The sequence below is a fragment of the Lissotriton vulgaris genome, chromosome 6 (genome assembly GCF_964263255.1).
Source record: "Lissotriton vulgaris chromosome 6, aLisVul1.2, whole genome shotgun sequence".
NCBI lineage: Eukaryota > Metazoa > Chordata > Amphibia > Caudata > Salamandridae > Lissotriton > Lissotriton vulgaris.
In genome coordinates, this window is record NC_141694.1 from 1,267,027,484 (window position 1) to 1,267,049,993 (window position 22,510).

General features: G+C 46.6%; 1 protein-coding gene across 1 annotated transcript in view; it reads right to left on the minus strand.

Annotated features, from left to right (window-relative positions):
• Positions 1-22,192, minus strand: part of LOC147708743 (uncharacterized) — a 110,044-nt gene extending 87,852 nt beyond the window's left edge. Inside the window, exons 1-3 of the mRNA XM_086925774.1 lie at positions 22,154-22,192; positions 21,717-21,806; positions 18,930-19,019 (exon numbers count right to left, since the gene is read on the minus strand). Coding sequence (XP_086781900.1) covers positions 18,930-19,019; positions 21,717-21,806; positions 22,154-22,192 — 219 coding nt within the window. The remainder of the gene's footprint in view (positions 1-18,929; positions 19,020-21,716; positions 21,807-22,153) is intronic.
• Positions 22,193-22,510: the final 318 nt, after the last annotated feature.

The following is a 22,510-nucleotide window of genomic DNA, read 5'->3' on the forward strand; positions in this document are numbered from 1 at the left end:
TGTATGAGGGTTTTTTAATTGGGACACGCCGAGAATGCATACCCAGGTAATGCAGGACAAGTGATCCTTTCCCCTATTGATCTTTGCGTACTAAGTTCAAGGAAGCTGAACGGATCACATCTTCCTTCTCCCTCCATTTTTGATAATTTAATTAAATATCCTGAACCCCGCGGGTAATGCAGATAACTGGTCTCGGTCAGATGATGAATCTGCCCAGGTTTCAGTGATAAAGGCCAGATGAATATTCTGACTCTTCATGAAGACTGCAAAGCCTAGTGCATGCTAACAAGCATTGATAAGGGTACAACTACAACTTAATTTAAATTGTTTAGGGGTGACTCTGGCAATTTAGTAGAAGCGAAAGAGGTACAATGAAAGTTAGTGAGGAAAAAATCACAAACCAGCCCTTTTGAGCCATTTGTTCAGGATCTAACTGAGGACTCAGACAAGGTTTACATGAGCGTTGATAAAAAATGCAGGGAATCCCTAGAATAGGTAATAGGTCTCTTAATTTCTGAGGCCAAACTAACAGGGGGCTGGTCACTGGGCGTAGTCCGAGCTTGGATAGGCACAGACGGGCTTACTTACGGCGCACCAGCGGCACTCCCACTCCGGCATCTGCTTTAGAAACCCCCAGGTACTGGAAATATTCAAACGCTAGACCGTCACCCACCCAAAATGGCAGCCAGCAAAGGAGCAAACAAAAGAGAAAAGGGAACTCTCTCTGAGCAAATGGGAGAACCTGCAGCAGACCAGAGATTCAGGTTGAAAATATCGGCGGTAAGATGCTCCCTAGTTGCAGTGGAAGTGAGTATCAAGAGCAACAATCAACCCCCAATGATAGTTTAAAAGTGTTAAAAAGTGCACAGGAATGAAATATACTTTACAAATATTTAAAAGTGAAAATGAAACATAAAGTCAAAGTGTGTCTCACTAGTGTCTATTAGTGACAATTAAGGATCTCTAGGGAAAGGTTAGTCCCATCCTCTTTCATTGGGGGGTCTAAGAAAGTGCCCCTTTTTGCATGGTTGCCCCCCACTTCTTGTCTGATGTTTGATGCTTCTTGACTAAGTGTGCCCTGGCCTCCTGCTAATCAGGTACGCAGGACCGGTGTTCTTTCCCCAAAACTGAACCTTTGCTCCCTAATTGGCACTCCGCTGGCCTACATATAAGTCCCAAGTAAAAGGTGCAAGGGGCATCAAGGCCCTTTTAGCCAGAGAAAGTCTCTGAGGGCTGAAGCATATATTTTGCCACCTTTAGAAACTCCTCCCCTGACCCATACACAGAGCCAGTGCAGTCTGTGTGCCATGGGGAGACCCTAAAACTACAAGTCGATATGGCACACATCACTGTGTGCCATGCCCATATAAATACTGCCTGTAGCCTAGATTAACCACTCCCCTAGCAGGCTTTATAGCCTTAAGGCAAGGTGAAGGCACATTGGCATGAGCCCTGGGCCCTGAGCCCTGGGTCGATTCATCAACTATACTACTAAGCTAAGGAAACACATAAAAAGCACAGCAAATACTTTGTTCTTTATGTCTTTCCTTGGCTTATTCTTTTGAAACCTTTATTACTATACATAGTATGTCACTATGTTGGGTGACGGTTCTGTCTAATTTGATCAGAGTTACACTATCTGAGCTTTTTTACTTTAGGGTAGGAAAATTCACTTTGCATGATACACTAATGGGTGTCGGTTTTGTCTTGAGACTAGAGACAACTCTTGTGACACTGTGTATTTGGAATTGCAGCCCTGAAGAAGTCGAGGTGTGAGATAACACACAATAAAACACGTGTTGGCTGTAGGAACCTGCATTGTTGATGAATTGACTGTATCAAGTTGCATTGTTGATGAACTAAGCCATGTTGTTGATGAAGCTGTAGTGATGAAAATCGAATATGGGTTGAATCATGTTCCTGAACGGATGTCTAAGGATTAAAAGTGGACTAGAGTATTGGAGACTTTGAGACTGTCATTAACCATCTATTACTTAATGTGTACTCAGAGAGGATTTGTATAGATTTCCAAATCTCTTCATTGAAGAGACTTTTGGGGTGGAATTGGCAACCAACCCTTCCTCACCTGGTAGCACCATCATTACTGCAGTACAACTACCTCCCAATACTGTTTGCTGAGCGCCCGTTGTCTTTTTTCAATGCCTGGTTGCCAATCGATTGTGTGTTAATGTCTGAAAAATGTCAGCCCAGTGTTGGATCACTTGATATACCCAACGAATACCCTTCTTCTATGGGCCCTGCCTCAAGTATTCTAAAAGGGTGTTAGAGGAACAATTAATGTCTTTCACCCTCGAGAAAACAACAAGCAAGGAAAAGAAAATCGCTGTGATGTTATCTCGAAAGAGAAAAGACGGTCACCCTCAAAGAAAGAGCCTAAATTAAGTATGCAGGATGCCTGCCAGTAGTTGATGACATTTTCGTGCAGTTGACGGGAAAATGTAGGATTATCACCTATATAAGAATATGTGTTAAATAATATTACCCCAATATCTGCATTTTCGGATAGGCCCAAAGAGAGTGAAAGAACCCCCAGAATCTTAAAACGAGTCTGCTTCAAATAGATAGTATCGATAACGCCAAAGTGTGGGGTGATATCGGTTCCCCAAGAGAGGAATTCTGGAAACAAACCACCTAGCCCCCTTGGTTCACACCCAAATGCTTTTACTAGTCTGGACATAAATGCTTGTAAAAAGTAGAAACGTAAATCTGGTAATTAAAGTCCACGCTCCAGGTGTGGTCTCTGTAACATATGTTTGTTAGCCTTAGGCTTGTTATAACCTGAGATGAATTTATAATAAGCCTCTGTCTGTGTAAAAAAGCCTTTGGCTAAATAAAAAGGTATGCCACAAAGAGATATAAGTAGCAAGAGAGAATAATCATCTTGATTAAGTTGCACAGACAGATTAGACTAATGTGAACATGATGCAACTTACTCAATATCTCCTGCGTCCTGCCGGATAGTACTCCATAATTAGATTCCCTTACATCCTCCAGTTCCACAGAATTTTCAATCCTCAGGTAGGTCACCGTCTTGACCAACCGCCTATCATCCCAAGAAGGAACACTGCTGGTGAGGACCAGGGTCTTACCAAGGTTTAGTTTGTACCCAGAGATAGCCCCACATGCATTAGCTAATTTTTCAATAGCTGCCAGAGAATCCTCTGGCGCAGAGGTCATGATGGTAATGTCGTCCGCATAGGCAAGAACTTTGAGCTCAAGTTGATGGATCCACAGCAAAGCAGTATTCCTCAGGCTCTGGAGGGCCTGAATTTAAGGTTCAATATAATGCACAAAGAGCAAAGGTAAAAGTGGACATCACTTTACGGGTGGCACAATTTATCTAAATTAGGTTGGTAGAAGTCTCTGAATATAAAACCCTTGCCTTAAGTTTCTGGTAAGGCTGTTACATCTAAGCAATAAAGGGTGCCCAAACCCTTACACAGCCAAAATGACCCTAAAAAAACGGTCCTGAACCCCAGTAGAAGGCCTTTTCAGCATCTGACATTTTTGCTCTGATCAGCTTTACCCGAGCACAGTCTGCCTAAAAAGCAGTGATAACAATATTGACATGGGCAGTGTTATCCCACCCTGGAACAAAACCATGTTGATTCTCACCAACAAGATCAGAAAGAACCATAGCAAGCCTGTGTGCTAGAAATCTATATATAAATCTTGGAAACCGCATTAATCAAAGAAATAGGCTGATATGAACCACCGAGAAAGGGATCTTTCCCTTTCTTAGAAAAGATGACAATGTTGGTCTCAGTCCATGACCCAGTAAGCTGCTAAATTTATCAGTGCCACAGGCCTTGCCTCGTGCCAGCTAGCCAATAGCGTCTTTCACTTCAGAGGCTGATATTTGACTTTCTAGCTTATGCTATTGTGTAGAAGACAGTTTCCGATGATGGTGGACCCGAAGAAACTGAATGATCTGGTCTGTGGAAGGGACCAATTCCTAGTCATACAACTTCTGATAAATGCTGTGGAACTCCTCTTGCATAAGGGCAGGATTGGCCACTATAACCCCTTGAGAGTTCTTAATCCCAGAAGGAGCAGATGCATTAGCTCAATCAAGGACCCGGAAAGATATCACTCAGCCCATTTCTTCACTAAACAATTGTGATCTGATATAACCCTAGAATTAAAGGGCCCGATTCACAGAACTAACTTAAGACAAAATCCTAAACGTATTACTTTTGGTATTCACAGAAGTTAGGATTTTGTCTTACGTTTGTCTTAACACAAACTTAAGACAGACTTAAGTTAGGATTTTGTCTTAAGTCTGTCTTACGTCTGTCTTAAGTTTGTCTTAAGACAAAATCCTAAATTCTGTGAATACCAAAAGTAGTACGTTTAGGATTTTGTCTTAAGTTAGTTCTGTGAATCGGGCCCTAAGGCAGCTCTCTACAAATATGGATACCCTAAACTCACAACTTGTGCAAGTTGAGAAGGTTCAGGAAAGTCATCAAACTGTCTTCGGAGTAGTCAAGACCCAGATCTCCTGACATGAAGTTCTGATGACCATGCTCTCATCAAGAGTCTATGATTTGGAGAATAGGTCTTGCCGGAATAACCTCAGGATAATGGGGGTCCCTGAGGGGTCAGAAGAACAATCCTAGAGGCTATATAATTTGGTTGTTTAGGGGAGCCCATCGCTATCTATTCTCACATCCTCGATATTCACGGGCCTTCCCGATATATCTGGGCAACTTCCTCCTCCATTAGGAGATAAACAGGGCTGCTCGTCCAAGATCACCAGTGAAAGCGGCTGGAGTGGACTTTTTTGTTTGATCAGATTTCTCTCATGAGACTGTAGTTCAGCGTTGGCAGCTGAGAGGGCATATTCCGGCACTTCAAAAGCTTGGAGCTTCGGTTTCATTACTGGAGCCAGCAATCCTGTGCATCCAATATGAGAAGCAAATGTATTCATGTTTTAATAAGCCTGAGGTTGAGGAACTCTTGACCAAGTCAGTAGGGGGGAATAAGGAGACTAATGGATCTGGCTGATTCTGTCTTGTCTTTATCTTCTTGATTTTTTTCTGTCTTGTAGGTTGTTACAGAGTGGTTTACTTAGTTTCTTGAGTACGCCTTCCCTCTTTTCTTTTTTTATTTCTCTCTGCTAATGGAATCCTTAGGTCTGCAGGGTCAGCTGACACCTAGATTTGATTTCATGAATGTTTCATGAGGGTTCTTTATTTAGTAATTATGGCTCTGGGTGAAAACATTTTGGGTCCTTTGGGCAGGTGTCTCGGGCAGTCTCTGCCCTGCCCCTTTAGTTCTTTTTCCCACATCCGTCCTCCGTCTGGGGTGCTCCGGGGGGAGAGGAGTTTATGTACTCATGTCTAATGCAGTGCTAATGTTATTCTTTTGACAGGGGGTAGTCAGCCCTTTTTCTGAACCTTGCATGGAAGGGATAGGGTTGGGGGCATGGTGGGGGTCGTGGCGGGTGGCGGGGCCAGGGTCTGGGGTCACATTTGTCTTCATACTGATTTTTTTGTTGGAATGTTTGGTCAGGCTGTTGGAAAAAAAATGAAGCTTTATGGTTGTGGATGGTAAAGCTAGGACCAAGAATTATTCTGTGCTGTTGTTCTCCTTCAGGGTGTGCTAGTTATTCGATAAAGAATGTCGAGGTTTGGGGGGCCTGGCTAGCCAGCACCCAGGATGCCCGCATAGCCTCGATGCTCTGAGCCCCTGAATCATTTATAAACCCCACACATCCATTAATTATCCGTCCAACCGTGCAGTTTTACCTGGACCTGGGAGCCGCTGCACTGAGGACTCCTCCGATCCCTTCCCGGTGAGGATCCGTCCCGCAGACTTCGTGATCCTGCAACACGGCTCCCGACCGTGGCCACGAGGACACGTTGTTGTTTGGCGTTTTAGGCTCCGAGTGAATTTTCCAGATTTGTGCCCTTATATAGGTACAATTCACATTGCCCTAATATAGGCATAGATATCAAGCCCATGCTTTAGTTTAGTTTATTGTTGACCGTTCAATTATTTAAAATCATTACAGTAAGAAATAGAATAAAGAACAAGAAAGTAAAACACCCAAAAAAAAAAGTTAAAAATTGGGTCCCCTCCTCCCCCATTTCTCGCCCTCCCCTGCTGCCCCCACCTCCGCCAAACTGCGAGTCTTTCAAGTCCTGTTTCCGACAGTTGTGTCCTGTGTTACAAAGTACCTTTTTGCCATCGACTCCGGAAACTTGATTTTGCTTCTGCAGTGGGTCAATCGGGCTGGCTCCTCAACGCCCTTAGGTTATTGCTGAAGCTCGCTGTTTGTCTGTTTAATGCCTCTATATTGTGCCTACTTGTGGTAAAGCACTTGCAAATACAGGCATGGCTACTTCCACCTGTACCAAACGTCACAAATATTTCTTGGAAAATCGGCTTAAGCAGTCAGGGAACTTCCCCTTTCTTGAATATTGATTTCTCCAGGAACTCAGTAAGTTTTACAATGAACAACTATTCCCAAGGGGTTCATTATGACGTTCTTTTGCCCGACTTTATTTCAAACGATGGCATTGATAAACACCTTCAAGGTATAAATATACCTTCACTTGCTCTAGCAAGACACAGTGGTTCGGAGCAGTTCGACTATCTACTTGCCCGACGCAGCTCGCTACAGCAAGTGCCGAAGGAAGACGACTCTCCAGCTGGGACCGAATTACAACCAGCTGAGAGTATTAGATTCCCTTTATCTTCAACTTTGTCTCCAGCACTAATGAAGTCTTGGGTCCACTTCCCAGACGAAACACGTGTTGGCTGGGCAACCTTGCAAGATTAAAAGAAGAACATAAAAAGATCTTCTGAAATGTTTATGCTTCTTGAAATATTTGCATGACGTATATATGTGTTTTGTGCTTGTTACACACAGAGTACTCACTCAACTATAGTGTTTACAGATGTGCACAAGCTCTTTCTCATTTGCAGCAGGCCTTCAATCTGTAATTAAGGGGGTTCTGGGTCAACCCCTTCCTGTTGGCACCGTCCAAGATAAGACAGAACGTGATTAGCGCACATTAGGGGGAGGCACCGTTTCCTAACTACCCACATAAACCCTCGCTCTAGTTTTGCATATTGAGGCATTGCACTGGGTGGGCTCCGGCACGCGCCTGATACCTGGCAGCACAGGGAATCAACATTAGGACATTTCTCCGGTCCCAGATGGTAGGACTGAGGCGGGAGATTTCTTGTTCTCCCCCTCGCTAGTTCACATGCTGAGGCTGACATCAGACATTGCTGAAGGTGGAATTCGATGAGGATTCATTTTCCCTGTATTTCTGGCCTGGAGTGGTGCTCCTCCCCCATTGGATTATTCTTAACTCTGTGGTGTCCTCTTGAATCACTGACTTGCGGTGGAGAGGCATTTGTCAGTTTAAGACATGTTTGAAGGCCAGTAAGTGCCATTTGAGTCCTGTGTGGTGACGGGATTGGCTACGGACCTTAGTTGGGTGGGGTGCTGGATCCCCCCCCCCCCCCTTCTTGTCGCAGGGCGCCTTGGAACTTATTTCCAGCCTATAATCCACACTGGGACTTTGGCACTATGGCTACCAATAAGGGAACTAGGCAATCTGGCCTGGCCAAACTATCTAGGTATGCACTTACTAATGCTGAAGTAGCTGAGGAAAAGCCGGTGGAGTCAGAGGTGTAGCATCCGACACCAGCAGAGGGCTCATCCCTGGTTGATGTGATGGAGGCTATTCAAAGGGGTTTGTACTGCGTTGGAGGCCAAGATTGACACAGCTATGATGGAGATTACCTTTATCCGGGCAGACCTACGTAAAATGGGGGACAGAGTCAAGGACACGGAGGATTCAGCCAAAACCTTGCAGACTTCAACCAAGTCCCTTGAAGTCACGGTCATGCCCCTGCAAGCCCAGGCATCAGACTTTGAGGCAAAGCTGGGGGAGTATGAAGGGCACGCTTGGAGAAATAACGTTTCCATTTTGGGGGTTCCTGAAAAGTCAGAGGGGCAGGCGCAGATCTGTTCGTGGAAGAGTCAATACAGAAGCACTTGAAGCCTTGTTTCCTCTCTAAGTATTTTATGCTGGAACAGGCGCATCGGGTGCCAGGGAGCCCCCCAAGACCAGGTCCCCTCCCATACCCTTGTTGGCACTGATCTTTAATTTATGAGACCGTGACATAATCCTTCAGATGGCTAGGTCTGCCCCACCATTGAAATGTGAAAATCCCAGCATTACTTTTTTCCAGACTTTACCTTCAAGCTGCAGCAAAAGTGGAGATCCTTCCTGGAAGTCAAATGTGTTCTCCGCAATGAGGACCTCAGGTATGCCATGCTTTTTCTGGCAAAGCTACAAGTCCAGGCAGAGGGTAAATCTTGGTTTTTTTTCAAACTCCTGAAGAGGCTTGGGACTAGCTTGAGAACTACCATGCCTCCAATCTCTGTCAACGTTCCTCCCCACATTCAGTGCATAGCTCTGATAGTCAACAGGAACGCTCGGGAGACGGTGGTGTGGCTGATCTTTGCTACGAGTTACTTGGGACATACTCTTGAGCTATCCAATGGAACGATGTTGGTCCCTGGCCCCTCTCCGGACACAATTAGTACTAATGGGTGGGTTTGGGAGGGGGGCTGTTATTGGTTCTTGGTTTACAGTTGCTCCGAGGCCTCACTTCATATTGGGACTGCCGTGGATTTGTTCTTTAGTTTGGCTGGCTGATTTATAGATGATCGGGGTGGGAATATGTTTACCTGTGCCCAGGGCGTGGTTTCCTTTTTCTGTCATTATGTGATATGGCTGGTTCATTATAATTACTAGTGGGTCAACAGAGTAGTTATCTGGGTGGTTTGGCGGGTGACACTCCCTCCTTAGATTAGTCTTATGGGGTTTACAGGCGCTCTGCAAATTTGGGGGGAGGGCAGTTTTGAGACCACATTGCAGGGAGGCAGGTTGGGGAGAGGTTTCAGAGTTGTTGTTGAGGATTTTTTAATTTATTTTGTGTGGGCTGTTAGTGGGTCCTCTTCTTCTTTTTGGCGCATCTTATTGGACAACCTTTTTTATTGTGACTTTTGAGTCTTCCGTATTTGTATTGGCCTTTTCCTATGCCCGACGATGTTTTCTGTTTCTCATGGTGCACATTGTGTAGGAACAGTGAACATGTCTGGATCCCCAAGTTTACTGGGGGAGATGGGTCTCATTGATTCCGGGGTACGTGGCCTCAGTTGTATTCACTGTTCACCTGTGATGGCTTTTCATTATTGTGTCTCCTGTGCCAGAACAGAATGTTGTGGTGCGCTCTTTCGTTCAATGGGAGTGGGGGGCATTTCGTTTACGGATTTTAATGAGTCAAAACTGTAACTCTACTCCATCCAGGGGACGCCTCAAAATACTCCCATGGCATGTGAATGGGCTGGGTGACCGTATCAAGAGGGGCATAGTCCTGCAATATTTAAAACAACAGTCCCCGGATTTTATTTTGCTTCAGGAGACGCATGTTAAGGGCACATCCTACAGTGCACTTAATAGATGGGGCTATCAATTGATTGCACATGCGGGGTATACCCGTGGGGTGGGCATTTTGATGCGCACCTCTCTTCCAATCCAGGTTTCCAAGGTCACTTCTGACCCCCTGGGCATATTTGTCTCGGTCTCTAGGCAGTGGGAGGGGAGGATTTTAAATGTCACTTCTGTCTATGTCCCCCCAAAATTCATTCTTCCACTTTGACAGACCTGCTTAATTAACCGGAAGGTGATATGTTGGTTGGAGGCAACTGTAATGCGGCCCTTATTGGGGACCTTGATCGTTTGCCGCCTAAGCGGGTGAGTCACCCGGCAAGCAATTGGTGAAATTTTTAGATGCCTTGGGTTTGATTGATGTATGGCGTGGATGCAATCCACAGTCCAGACAGTGCACTTTTCACTCCGGGGTGCACAGGAGTATGTCTCGCATTGATTACCTGTTCTGCAAGGCAACCCAGCTACTGCAATTTGGGGATATCATTTTTCTTCCAAGGGGTATTTCCACAACGGAGGCGCTTCCCCCTCAGCGGCCGTGAAATGGCGCTCCATCCTTGGTATCTTCGCGTCTCAGCTATAAGCACCAAATTGTTAGACACCACTCAAAATTACTTTATTGAAAATGATGGTTGGTGGCCTCTGGCATAATACTGTGGGAGGCATATATGACTGTGATCAGGGGAGTTGGGGTGGCAGCTGTGGCGGGTCATAGGAAGGAGAAGTGTAAACAGAATTTTACTGGGCATTCCCTAGTTCACCTCCATTTCCCCTTACATTCGACAGCTGCACTGGCTCCCAATCAGGAGCCGGACAAAATTTAAGGCACTATGCATTGCATACAAAGCCATCAATAATACAGGCCCACAGTTTCTTAAAAATGCCCTCTCTCCGCTCCATCATTCAAGAATACTACGTTCATCCTCAGCTCACTTGCTGAAAGTCTCACGTACAAAAAAAGCTAACTGGGGTGACAGATGTTTCACTATTTCTACAGCTAAACTTTGGAACACATTACCCCTACACATCAAAACTTCCCCCACCCTCATTAACTTCAGAAAAAAACTAAAAACCTGGTTCTTTGCATTATAATCTTTCAGCCTCAGCGATGGCTCTGTACTCTAAGCGCCGAGACACCTATGGGTAGTTGCGCGCTATAAAAATCACATAAACATAAACATAAACATAAACAGGATATGGAGAGGGAGGTGACATCTTTGGAAGCCGACATGGTCGCCTCCGCGTCCTCAGAGGTCTCCCATAAATTGGCAATAAAGCAGAAAGAATACCGAGACATAGTGGAGGAGGCTGCTAGGTTCCAGTACTGTGCCACTCAGCACCGTATTTACGATGTTCACGATAAAGCCAGTAAGCTATTGCCGTGGTTAGATAAGAGGGAGTTGGCAAATCAGTGGTTGGCGGCGGTTTTGGACTTGCAGCGTGTGCATCACTATGACAGGCTCGGAATCGCAGAAGCCTTTGCCAGTTCCTTCAGGGGTGTTTATGCCCCCTCGTCCACATGCACTCAGGCCAAGCAGGCAGCATTGCTTTCCATGTTACCTTTGCCACAACTGGATTTGACAGCGGTGTTGGATCTTGATGCTGACCTGACCTCTGAGGAGGTTTCCAAAGCGATTGGGGAGCTGCAGTCTGGGAAGGCCATGGGTTCAAGTGGCCTCCCAATTGAACTTTACACAATTACCTTTTCTGGTGTCTTCCCAATACTTTCTCTCTATCGAGTCTGAGGTATGCTCCTTATTATGGAATAATGGCACTCCCAGAATCGCCCTCGCCAAGCTCACCAACAGTTGGGATGATGGAGGCATAGCCTTGCCCGCCAATAAATATTACTGTTGGTCCTCGCAGCTGGTGGTACTCAACAACTGGAGGCATCGGCCCATCGCGGATCTGGCATGCACAATGGACAGATATAACATGTCCCCGGGTAACTTCCTCAGAGCTCTATATGGAGGGAAAAAATATGTGCCTAAGTTCACCCGACCTCTACTACGATTTCTATATGGTGCTCGGCCACTGCAGCATTGGGATGGAAAGGAAGGATCACTAGGGCCACCCCGCTGTTTGAGTCCTCGCAGCTGGGTATGCTTTTGAGGTTCCCAGGGTTTGACAAATGGGACTTAATTGGCCTCTCAAAGATGGGCCTCCTATGGACTAGGGGTGGGGGTAGTTCAGTTCAGCGATTTATAACAATACCATCTTCAGGCGGGGGAGACCTTCTGGTACCCACAGGTACGTAGTGTATTGCAAAAGACACTACCTAGAGGCTTCGACCTGCCGGTTTCCTCGTCATTGGAGGATAGATTACTTGATGATTACCTCCCAGAACGAGCAATTTCCCTGACATATCGCAAGATCCTTAATAATATGCCTGACTTCATGGGTAAAATACGTTTGAAATGAAATGAGGAGGTGGGAGAGCTAGATGACGAAGAGTGGAGGGAGGCACTAGTGTCGCCCTGGGAGGTGGCAATTCGGTCTCATTTTAAACTGATATAAGTCAAGCTGCTTCATAGGGCATACTACACCAGTACAGCACTAGTTAAGATGGGTCTCTTGTCCTTTCCAGATTGTCCCCGGGGCTGTGGACAGATAGGTACTTTCCTACACCAGTGGTGGGACTGCCGGACCTTCAGAGATACTGGGGTAGAGTGGTTCCGCCATGTCCCAAATATGTCATAATTCAATCAATGTCTGCCCACGTCTCTGTCTCTTGAATGTTTGGGAGGCCTCTGACCTAACCAGGTATGAACGTATTTGGATCACACTGGGCTGTATGATCGCCAAACCCTCTATTGCTAGAACCTGGAAGGGGGTTACACTCCGACACGGATTTGGGAAGGACTTGGATTGGTGCATGCGGGTGGAGAGGTCGCTGTAGGAGGGCAGAGGTTGCCCAGGTAAATGTGCCAAAGTATGGGGGCACTGGAACAAAAGCAGAGGTTTTATCTGTACCCCACTTGATGAGACAATTGATGTTGTTGACAACATGTACACCATAGGCGGGCAGTGGAGGGGGTTGATGATATCACTGACATTTTTTTTTCTCTTTGACCCAATGTATCCTTTTGTCTAAGTTTCGGTTGTCCTCAGAAATTGTATTTTGTTTTGTAACTGCACCAGTATTGTTTTTCTTTGATTTATGTTTCTGTACAATAAACAGAATTATAAACAAAAAGTCAAGGTTTAGCCCGGGGTGTTGTCTTGACCAGCATCTTCATATTCTTTCATGGAAAATCAATAAATGTAGGCCTCTTATAAGCGAAAATTAATTGAAGAGGTGCTACACTATCTTCATCCACATTTTGTTTGCCTACAGGAAACAAAGCTCTTGAATAAACAAGCCTCTCTTCTGGATGATTTCTGGGATCAAGTACTATCCTCAGCTTGTTTCACTTCTCTACGAGAGGGATTGCCCTACTGGCTCGGGATAAGAGCTAGACGCTCATCAACCACTGTATAGATTTGGGTGGATGATGGCTCATATTAACAGTTAAGCGGGGCCAATTACGCATTATGCCATGTGTACTCTATGGGGCCAGCACTGATGATCCGGTGGTCTTTAATAGTCTACTGTCTGAGCTACATCAATGGTCGGAACCATTGATTATTTGTGGGGACTTCAACATTGTCCCTAACCCATGGATAGACTCCTGTTTTAGTAGTTGATGCTAAACTCCTCTTCGAGAAGCACCTATAGCTCAAAGGAAATGGCTAGGGCTGCTTTGTTTTAAGTAAAGGAATCTTATGCTCTGGTGGATGTCTGACGATAATCTCAGATGACAGAACATGGGTACATATTTCCCGCCTCTCGTAAATCTTTTTCTTGGATAGATATGTTCCTCGCTAGCCAATCACTCAATCAATCAGTGACATTTATAGAGCGCACTACTTACCCGTTGGGTCTCAAGGCGCTAAGGGGGGGGGGGGGGGGGGTGCCGTTACTGCTCGAACAGCCAGGTCTTCAGCTTCTTCCTGAAGGAGAGGTGGTCTTGGGTCAGGCGCAGGTCGGCCGGGAGGGAGTTCCAGGTCTTGGCGGCCAGGTAGGAGAAGGACCTTCCTCCTGTTGTCGCTCTCCGGATGCGTGGGACGGTGGCGAGAGCGCGGCTGGCTGAGCGGAGGTGACGTTTGGGAGCGTAGAAGTTGATTCGTTTGTTGAGGTAGCTCGGGCCTTGATCGTGTAGGGCTTTGTGTGCATGGGTGAGGAGACGGAAGGTGATTCTTTTGTTGACGGGGAGCCAATGCAGGTCTCTCAGGTGTCCGGAGATGTGGCTGTTTCGTGGGATGTCGAGGATGAGTCTGGCTGAGGCGTTCTGGATCCGCTGGAGTCTCTTCTGGAGCTTGGCGGTGGTTCCGGAGTAGAGGGCGTTGCCGTAGTCCAGTCGGCTGGTGACGAGGGCCTGGGTGACTGTCTTCCTGGTCTCCGTGGGGATCCACCAGAAGATCTTTCGTAGCATGCGCAGGATGTTGAAGCACGCAGAGGAGACGGCGTTGACTTGCCTGATCATGGAGAGGGAGGAGTCCAGGATGAAGCCCAGGTTGCGTGCGTGGTCCGTCGGTTTGGGTGCGGTGCCCAGGGCAGGGGGCCACCAGGAGTCGTCCCAGGCGGTGGGTGTGGAGCCCAGGATGAGGACCTCCGTCTTGTCTGAGTTCAGTTTGAGGCGGCTGGTCGTCATCCACTCGGCTACCTCCTTCATCCCTTCGTGCAGGTTGGCTCTGGCGGCGGCGGGGTCGTTGGTCAGGGAGAGGATCAGCTGGGTGTCGTCGGCGTAGGAGATTATGTTGAGGTTGTGTTGGCGTGCGATGGCCGCGAGGGGGCTCATGTAGACGTTGAAGAGGGTAGGGCTCAGCGAGGATCCTTGAGGGACGCCGCAGATGACTTTGGTGGCCTCTGACTTGTACGGTGGCAGGCGGACTCTCTGTGTTCTTCCGTCGAGGAAGGAGACGATCCATTCCAGTGCCTTCTCCTGGACTCCGACGTTGCTGAGGCGCTGCACTAGGGTGCGGTGGCAGACGGTGTCGGAGGCCGCGGAGAGGTCTAGGAGGATGAGGGCCGCTGTTTCTCCGTTGTCCATCAGGGCTCGGATGTCGTCGGTGGCGGCGATGAGGGCGGTCTCGGTGCTGTGGTTGGCTCGGAAGCCGGACTGCGAGGGGTCGAGGGATCCGTTCGTCTCGAGGAAGGCGGCCAGCTGTTTGTTGACGGTCTTCTCGATGACTTTGGCTGGAAACGGGAGTAGCGAGATGGGCCGGTAGTTCTTGAGTTCGGTGGGGTCTGCTGTAGGTTTCTTGAGTAGAGCGCTAAGTTTGGCGTGCTTCCAGCTCTCGGGGAAGGAGGTGTTGATAATGTCCCGCAGGTGGGGTGCGATGACAGCGTCGGCCTTGTTGAAGACATGGTGAGGGCAGGGGTCAGTCGGAGATCCGGAGTGGACTGAGTTCATCATGCGGACGGTGTCATCGGTGCTGATCAGAGTCCAGGCTCGGATGGTGGTGGTGGGCGGCGTTGCTGTGGTTGTGGCGTTCGTCGGATGGGTGCTGAAGCTGTTGTGTATGTCCGCGATCTTGTTGTGGAAGTAGAAGGCGAGGGAGTTGCAGAGGTCCTGCGAGGGGGTGATGTCGTTGTTTCCGGCGTTGGGGTTGGAGAGCTCTTTCACGATGTTGAAGAGCTCCTTGCAGTTGTGTGCGTTGTTGTCCAGCCGGTCCTTGAATGCAGTTTTCTTGGTGGTGCGGATCAGTTGGTGGTGCTTCCGGGTGGCGAGTTTGAGGGCGGTCATGTTGTCCGGTGTAGGTTCCTTTCTCCAGACTTTCTCGAGGGCTCGGCAGTTCTTTTTGGAGCTCTTGAGTTCGTCGGTGAACCATGGGGCTTTCTTGCTGCCGGGTCTGCTGGGCGGGGTCCTCAGAGGGGCGAGTTCGTCCGCGCAGTTGCTGATCCATTTCGTGAGGTTGTCGGCGGCCTGGCTGGGGTTCGCTGAGCTGGCAGGGGGGTGCTGGCTCAGGGAAGCGGCGAGCTGGCCGGCTGTGATCTTGTTCCAGTTTCTTCGGGCAACCTGTTGCTGGTGGTGGTGGATCGGCGTTCTTCTGAAGGTGAAGTGGACGCAGCTGTGGTCTGTCCAGTGGAGTTCCGTGGCGTGGCTGAAGGCGATGTCTTTGCTGGATGAGAAGATGGCGTCGAGTGTGTGTCCGGCGAGGTGGGTGGGGGTGTTCACCAGTTGCTTGAGTCCGAGGTTGGCGAGGTTGTCGAGCAGGGTGCTGGTGTTGCGGTCGTTGTTGTTCTCCAGGTGGAAGTTGAGGTCCCCTAGGAGGATGTAGTCAGCGGAGGGGAGGGCATGCGGGCTGACGAAGTCGGCGATGTCCTCGCTGAATTGGGTGCGTGGTCCCGGGGGTCGGTAGATCAGGGTGCCTCTGAGGGTGGTCTTCGGGTCGGTGCGGATCTGGAAGTGCAGGTGTTCGGCGGTTGTGAGGGTGTTGTCGGTGCTAGTTGTTATCCGGATGGTGTTCCTGTGGATGATGGCGATGCCTCCTCCCATCTGGTTGGCGGTGCGGTCCCTCCGGGTAATCTTGTAGCCCTCTGGGATGGCGATGGCGATGTCGGGCGCTGAAGAGGCGTTCATCCAGGTCTCCGTGATGAAGGCAACGTCAGGGGCTGTGGCGTCTAGGAGGTTCCAGAGTTCGATGGCGTGTCTGTGGATGGAGCGGGTGTTGAGCAGGATGCACTTGAGGTGGTTGCTGCTGGTGTTCGGCTTGGCGGGTGCTGGTGCAGGGCAGGTCCGGGTGCAGGTGAACTTGCAGGCGTGGCAGCTGAAGGGTCCGTGGGTGTGCTTCGGGGTGGCTCGGTAGCATCCAGGGATGCCGTCGGTGTTGAGTGCGATGAGTTCGGTGGCGTTGTAGGTCAGTCGGGTCGTCCTCTGTCGGTGGGGGCCAGGGGTCCTGGCACTGGGCGCGGTCCAGGCACGGACGGGCGCAGACGGGCTTACCTTTGGCGCGCCTTCGGCGCACAATCGGCGCGCCCACTGCGCGTGACCGCTGCGCGTTCGCACGGTCGCCATATATGGCGAAGTGCGCGGGGGGGGCGGAGCAGCTGGGAGGCGGGAGCGGGGAGGGTACAGAAGGCAAAAGGGGCGGGGTAATCAGCGGTGGCGGGAAGCGGGGAGCGGGGAAGGGGGACGAAGGGGCTAGCGCAACAGGCAATACAGAAGGAAAAAAACACCAAATTTACAGGGAGACAGGCACAATAACAATAAACAGCAAACACTGCAAAACTACGGGGGCAGGTCGCGGACCACGCTGCAAGAAGGCAGGGGGCGTGGCCACGCGGCGGAGCTCGGCTGGCGAGGCAGAAGGCAAGCAACACGCACACAGCAGCTGGTGGCCGTGCGGCGCGGGGGTGTCCTAGAGCTAGGACACACTCACCTGCGTCGCACGGTCGCCATATATGGCCAAGTGCGCGGGGGGCGGAGCAGCTGGGAGGCGGGAGCGGGGAGGGTACAGAAGGCAAAAGGGGCGGGGTAATCGGCGGTGGCGGGAAGCGGGGAGCGGGGAAGGGGGACGAAGGGGCTAGCGCAATAGGCAATACAGAAGGAAAAAAACACCAAATTTACAGGGATACAGGCACAATAACAATAAACAGCAAACACTGCAGAACTACGGGGGCCAAGCTCTTATGTCCCAAATTGAGGCCTGATTACAAGTTTGGCTGTACGGCGGTGGTTCCACCCGTAGCCGCACCGCCAAACCTGTGGTCAGGCCGCCTGCCAGATTACAGGTATTTCTTGTGTCTGGCGGGCTTTTATTTGATGTTCTCACTGCAGTGCCTCAGAAAATGGGCACCACAATGGGAACGCCAAAAACAGTTCCTGCACAGTATGGCATGTAATGACCATGCCGTGCAGGAACTGGGGTGCATGCACACAGGGGGGCACATGAAGTGCCCTCTGCATGCACCCCATGTCCCTGAGGCAAATGGAGGCCCTAGATAAGGCCCCCTTTGTTTCCTCTCCTGAACAGTTTTCAAGGAGGAGGAACCACCATGAAAAATGTGGCACAGAAGAAACTTGCAATATGCTTGGCAGGACTGCAGCGGTTCCTTTAAGAATATTGTGGCCTCACGACCACCACAGCACTGCCAGGGAACAGCAGTTCCCTGGCAGCCGCTGCGGGCCATTGGCGGTCCGACCACCCTAATTGTAATAGTGCGCTCGGAAGACCAATTTCCCCCTCGCGAGTCTGGCGGTCCAGGGACTGCCAGACTCTTAAGAAGCCTCTTGGTATCTCCTTTAACCATAGGGTTATATCAGATCATAATTCTTTGTCTCTTCACTCTTTTGTCCATCCTGACAAATTGGGACATAAACAAATGTAAGCATCTCCAGCATAGGAAATTGGACATTGAAGATATAAATTGGTGAGCTTTGCTGTCATTACTAAATGTGCTCCTTAGTGTAGACCAGTTGATGCGAATATTTTGATGGTCAGTATTGGAAACTTCAAAGATAGTGACACCCATTTAGCCATTAGTGTTGCCATAATTTGTTATAAAAGGAAGATAATGAATTCCTCATCTATTTGAAAAAAATCAGCATCTAGTGGTTGAGGAATGAAAATAGCATAGTAACCCATTTTGAAATTCAGTAAAAACACATCCTGACTTATATCAAATGAAATGCTAAAATGGACATTTATGGTGCATTTGTTAGAAAATTATGATTGCCTCATATTGTATTTTTAGAGAAACAAGGAAAGTTGAAATTACACCTTACGCCAGTTATGACAGATCATCTGAATAAATTTAAATCTAATCATGTTGAGGTATTTTAGAGAATAACATTGAAATATATTGCTTTTATTTATGATGGATCAGTTGCAATTCACAGTTAATCAGAGTTTGCTTATTTAAAACTGATTTGGTATCACCAGTAATCAGACAGAATACAGATGTGCTGCCCAAAAAAAGAAGCTCTGTAGACTGCTCATGTTAGGCCCCTTAACCTGGCTTAAAGGTTCTGTTTTTTCACAAGAGAATCTTATATATTTATTTTGAGTTAAAATTGTCAATTCATGCTTGTGTTTTATTTTATTAAAAGCAAGAATCTTGCCACTCTTCTGCATACACATAGCAAAGATGTGAATGGCTATCCTGCTACAGGACTTTTCGCTAACCAAAGCATCTCATTATTTCAGCATATCTCTAAGTTGTTGTGGCAGCAGTTTACTTTGTGAATGTTTAGCTTGAAGATATTTCATCATAGCGGTACTCAACATCCTGAATTGCATAATCAAAATTGGACGATTGTCCTATAGCTTTCAGTTTTAAATGTGTCTCAAACAAAAAACATGTAACAGAATACATCCATGGAGGATAAAGGAAACACAAAAATGTATAAGTAATTCCCCCAACTGACATCCCCTCTTACTTACCCAGTTTCCTTCAGAATTGTACAGTATGACACTGAACATCACATAGCTGCTCCACTGTGTAATTCGAGCTTGGAATCTCCAGACTCTTAACTGTAAATACACAAAAAAGAGAGCCAGGCACAACCCAGTACGAGGCCCACCTTCAGTAACCGCCATCTCTGCCCTCCACAAATGATCCCTCTCCTATCACTAGACCACACTTCCCAAATCACTCATCTCAAGTAAGGAATGGCTACATAATCATCAAAGTTGTCTTTATGACATCATGCGGAATAGGAGATTAAATAACATTTACCTGTAATGCTATTGGCATCAGGAATCTTTAAAGAGTCTCTCACTTTAAATAGATCTTAACCTTAGAAGAGAATCCCACATCATCTAGATATAACACACCTATGTTGACCTTTGCACTTCAAATCAGTACTTAAAAGGGAGATGTTACTGAAGCTCCAATTTGCAAAATATGCAGAGGGCACAAGGTTATCACTTGGCTGTCATATCTTCAGTTCTGCAACATTCAGTGGATCCTAGAAGGTATGGCTATTACCAGGACAAACATGGCATTCCATTTGTCCCCTTTATATGGTGTCACTAGGGACAGGAACGCTTTAAACGGCCAACATCAAGTTCAAGGCAAAACAGAAATCTTAGAAGCTTATCGTACCCAACGCAAATTTCTATAATTTGGGGCACTGCTGCAGGTGATATGAAAATAATTACGTTGTTGAACAATCAAGCAATCAAGTCAAATATTATGTTTTAGGTAGAAAGTACTGCAAGGTCACTGTAAAAAAATGTTGTTTGAAAAATGTGTACCAAGATAAGTGAGCATGAATAGCAATGAGTGACTTTTGGTCAAGACATTATTAGAAAGACAACTGATTTGGTATCACCAGTAATCAGACAGAAAACAGATGTGCTGCCCAAAAAAGAAGCTCTGTAGACTGCTCATGCTATGCCCTTTTGCCTGGCTTAGAGGATTTGTTTTTCACAAGAGAATCTTATATATTTATTTTGAGTTAAAATTGTCAATTCATGCTTGTGTTTTAATTCATGAAAAGCAAACATCTTGCCACTCTTCTGAATACACATAGCAAAGATGTGAATGGCTATCCTGCTACAGGACTGTTCTCTCATCAAAGCATCTCATTATTTCTGCATATCTCTAAATTGTTATGGCAGCAGTTTACTTTGTGAATGTTTAGCTTGAAGATATTCCATCATAGCGGTACTCAGCATCCTGAATTGCATATTCAAAATTGGACGATTGTCCTTCAGATTTCATCTTTAAATGTGTCTCAAAGAAAAAACATGTAACAGAAATACATCCATGGAGAATGAAGGAAACACAAAAATGTATAAGTAATTCCCCAAATGACATCCCCCCTTACTTACCCAGTTTCCTTCAGAATTGTAAAGTATGGCACTAAACATCACATAGCTGCTCCACTGTGTAATTCGGGCTTGGAATGTCCAGAATGATAGCTGTAAATGCAAAAAAGAGAGCCAGGCACAACCCAGTACAAGGCCCACCTTCAGTAACCACCATCTCTGCCCTCCACAAATGATCCCTCTCCTATCACTAGACCACACTTCCAAATAGCTAATCTTAAGTAAGGAATGGCTACATAATGATCAAAGTTGTCTTTATGACATCATGCGGAATAGCAGATTAAATAACATTTACCTGGAATGCTATTGGCATCAGGAATCTTTAAAGAGTCACTCACTTTAAATAGATCTTAACCTTAGAAGAGAATCCCACATCATCTAGATATAACACACCTATGTTGACCTTTGCACTTCAAATCAGTACTTAAAAGGGAGATGTTACTGAAGCTCCAATTTGCAAAATATGCAGAGGGCACAAGGTTATCACTTGGCTGTCATATCTTCAGTTCTGCAACATTCAGTGGATCCTAGAAGGTATGGCTATTACCAGGACAAACATGGCATTCCATTTGTCCCCTTTATATGGTGTCACTAGGGACAGGAACGCTTTAAACGGCCAACATCAAGTTCAAGGCAAAACAGAAATCTTAGAAGCTTATCGTACCCAACACAAATTTCTATAATTTGGGGCACTGCTGCAGGTGATATGAAAATAATTACGTTGTTGAACAATCAAGCAATCAAGTCAAATATTATGTTTTAGGTAGAAAGTACTGCAAGGTCACTGTAAAAAATGTTGTTTGAAAAATGTGTACCAAGATAAGTGAGCATGAATAGCAATGAGTGACTTTTGGTCAAGACATTATTAGAAAGACAACTGATTTGGTATCACCAGTAATCAGACAGAAAACAGATGTGCTGCCCAAAAAAGAAGCTCTGTAGACTGCTCATGCTATGCCCTTTTGCCTGGCTTAGAGGATCTGTTTTTCACAGGAGAATCTTATATATTTATTTTGAGTTAAAATTGTCAATTCATGCTTGTGTTTTAATTCATGAAAAGCAAACATCTTGCCACTCTTCTGAATACACATAGCAAAGATGTGAATGGCAATCCTGCTACAGGGCTGTTCTCTCATCAAAGCATCTCATTATTTCTGCATATCTCTAAATTGTTATGGCAGCAGTTTACTTTGTGAATGTTTAGCTTGAAGATATTCCATCATAGTGGTACTCAGCATCCTGAATTGCATATTCAAAATTGGACGATTGTCCTTCAGATTTCATCTTTAAATGTGTCTCAAAGAAAAAACATGTAACAGAAATACATCCATGGAGAATGAAGGAAACACAAAAATGTATAAGTAATTCCCCCAACTGAAATCCCCCCTTACTTACCCAGTTTCCTTCAGAATTGTAAAGTATGGCACTAAACATCACATAGCTGCTCCACTGTGTAATTCGGGCTTGGAATGTCCAGACTCTTAACTGTAAATACACAAAAAGAGAGCCAGGCACAACCCAGTACAAGGCCCACCTTCAGTAACCGCCATCTCTGCCCTCCACAAATGATCCCTCTCCTATCACTAGACCACACTTCCCAAATCACTCATCTTAAGTAAAGAATGGCTACATAATCATCAAAGTTGTCTTTATGACATCATGTGGTATTCAGCATTCTGAATTGCATAATCAAAATTGGACGATTGTCCTTCAGATTTCATCTTTAAATGTGTCTCAAAGAAAAAACATGTAACAGAAATACATCCATGGAGAATGAAGGAAACACAAAAATGTATAAGTAATTCCCCCAACTGACATCCCCCCTTACTTACCCAGTTTCCTTCAGAATTGTAAAGTATGGCACTAAACATCACATAGCTGCTCCACTGTGTAATTCGGGCTTGGAATGTCCAGAATGATAGCTGTAAATGCAAAAAAAGAGAGCCAGGCACAACCCAGTACAAGGCCCACCTTCAGTAACCACCATCTCTGCCCTACACAAATGATACCTCTCCTATCACTAGACCACACTTCCAAATCACTCATCTTAAGTAAGGAATGGCTACATAATCATCAAAGTTGTCTTTATGACATCATGCGGAATAGCAGATTAAATAACATTTACCTGGAATGCAATTGGCATCAGGAATCTTTAAAGAGTCACTCACTTTAAATAGATCTTAACCTTA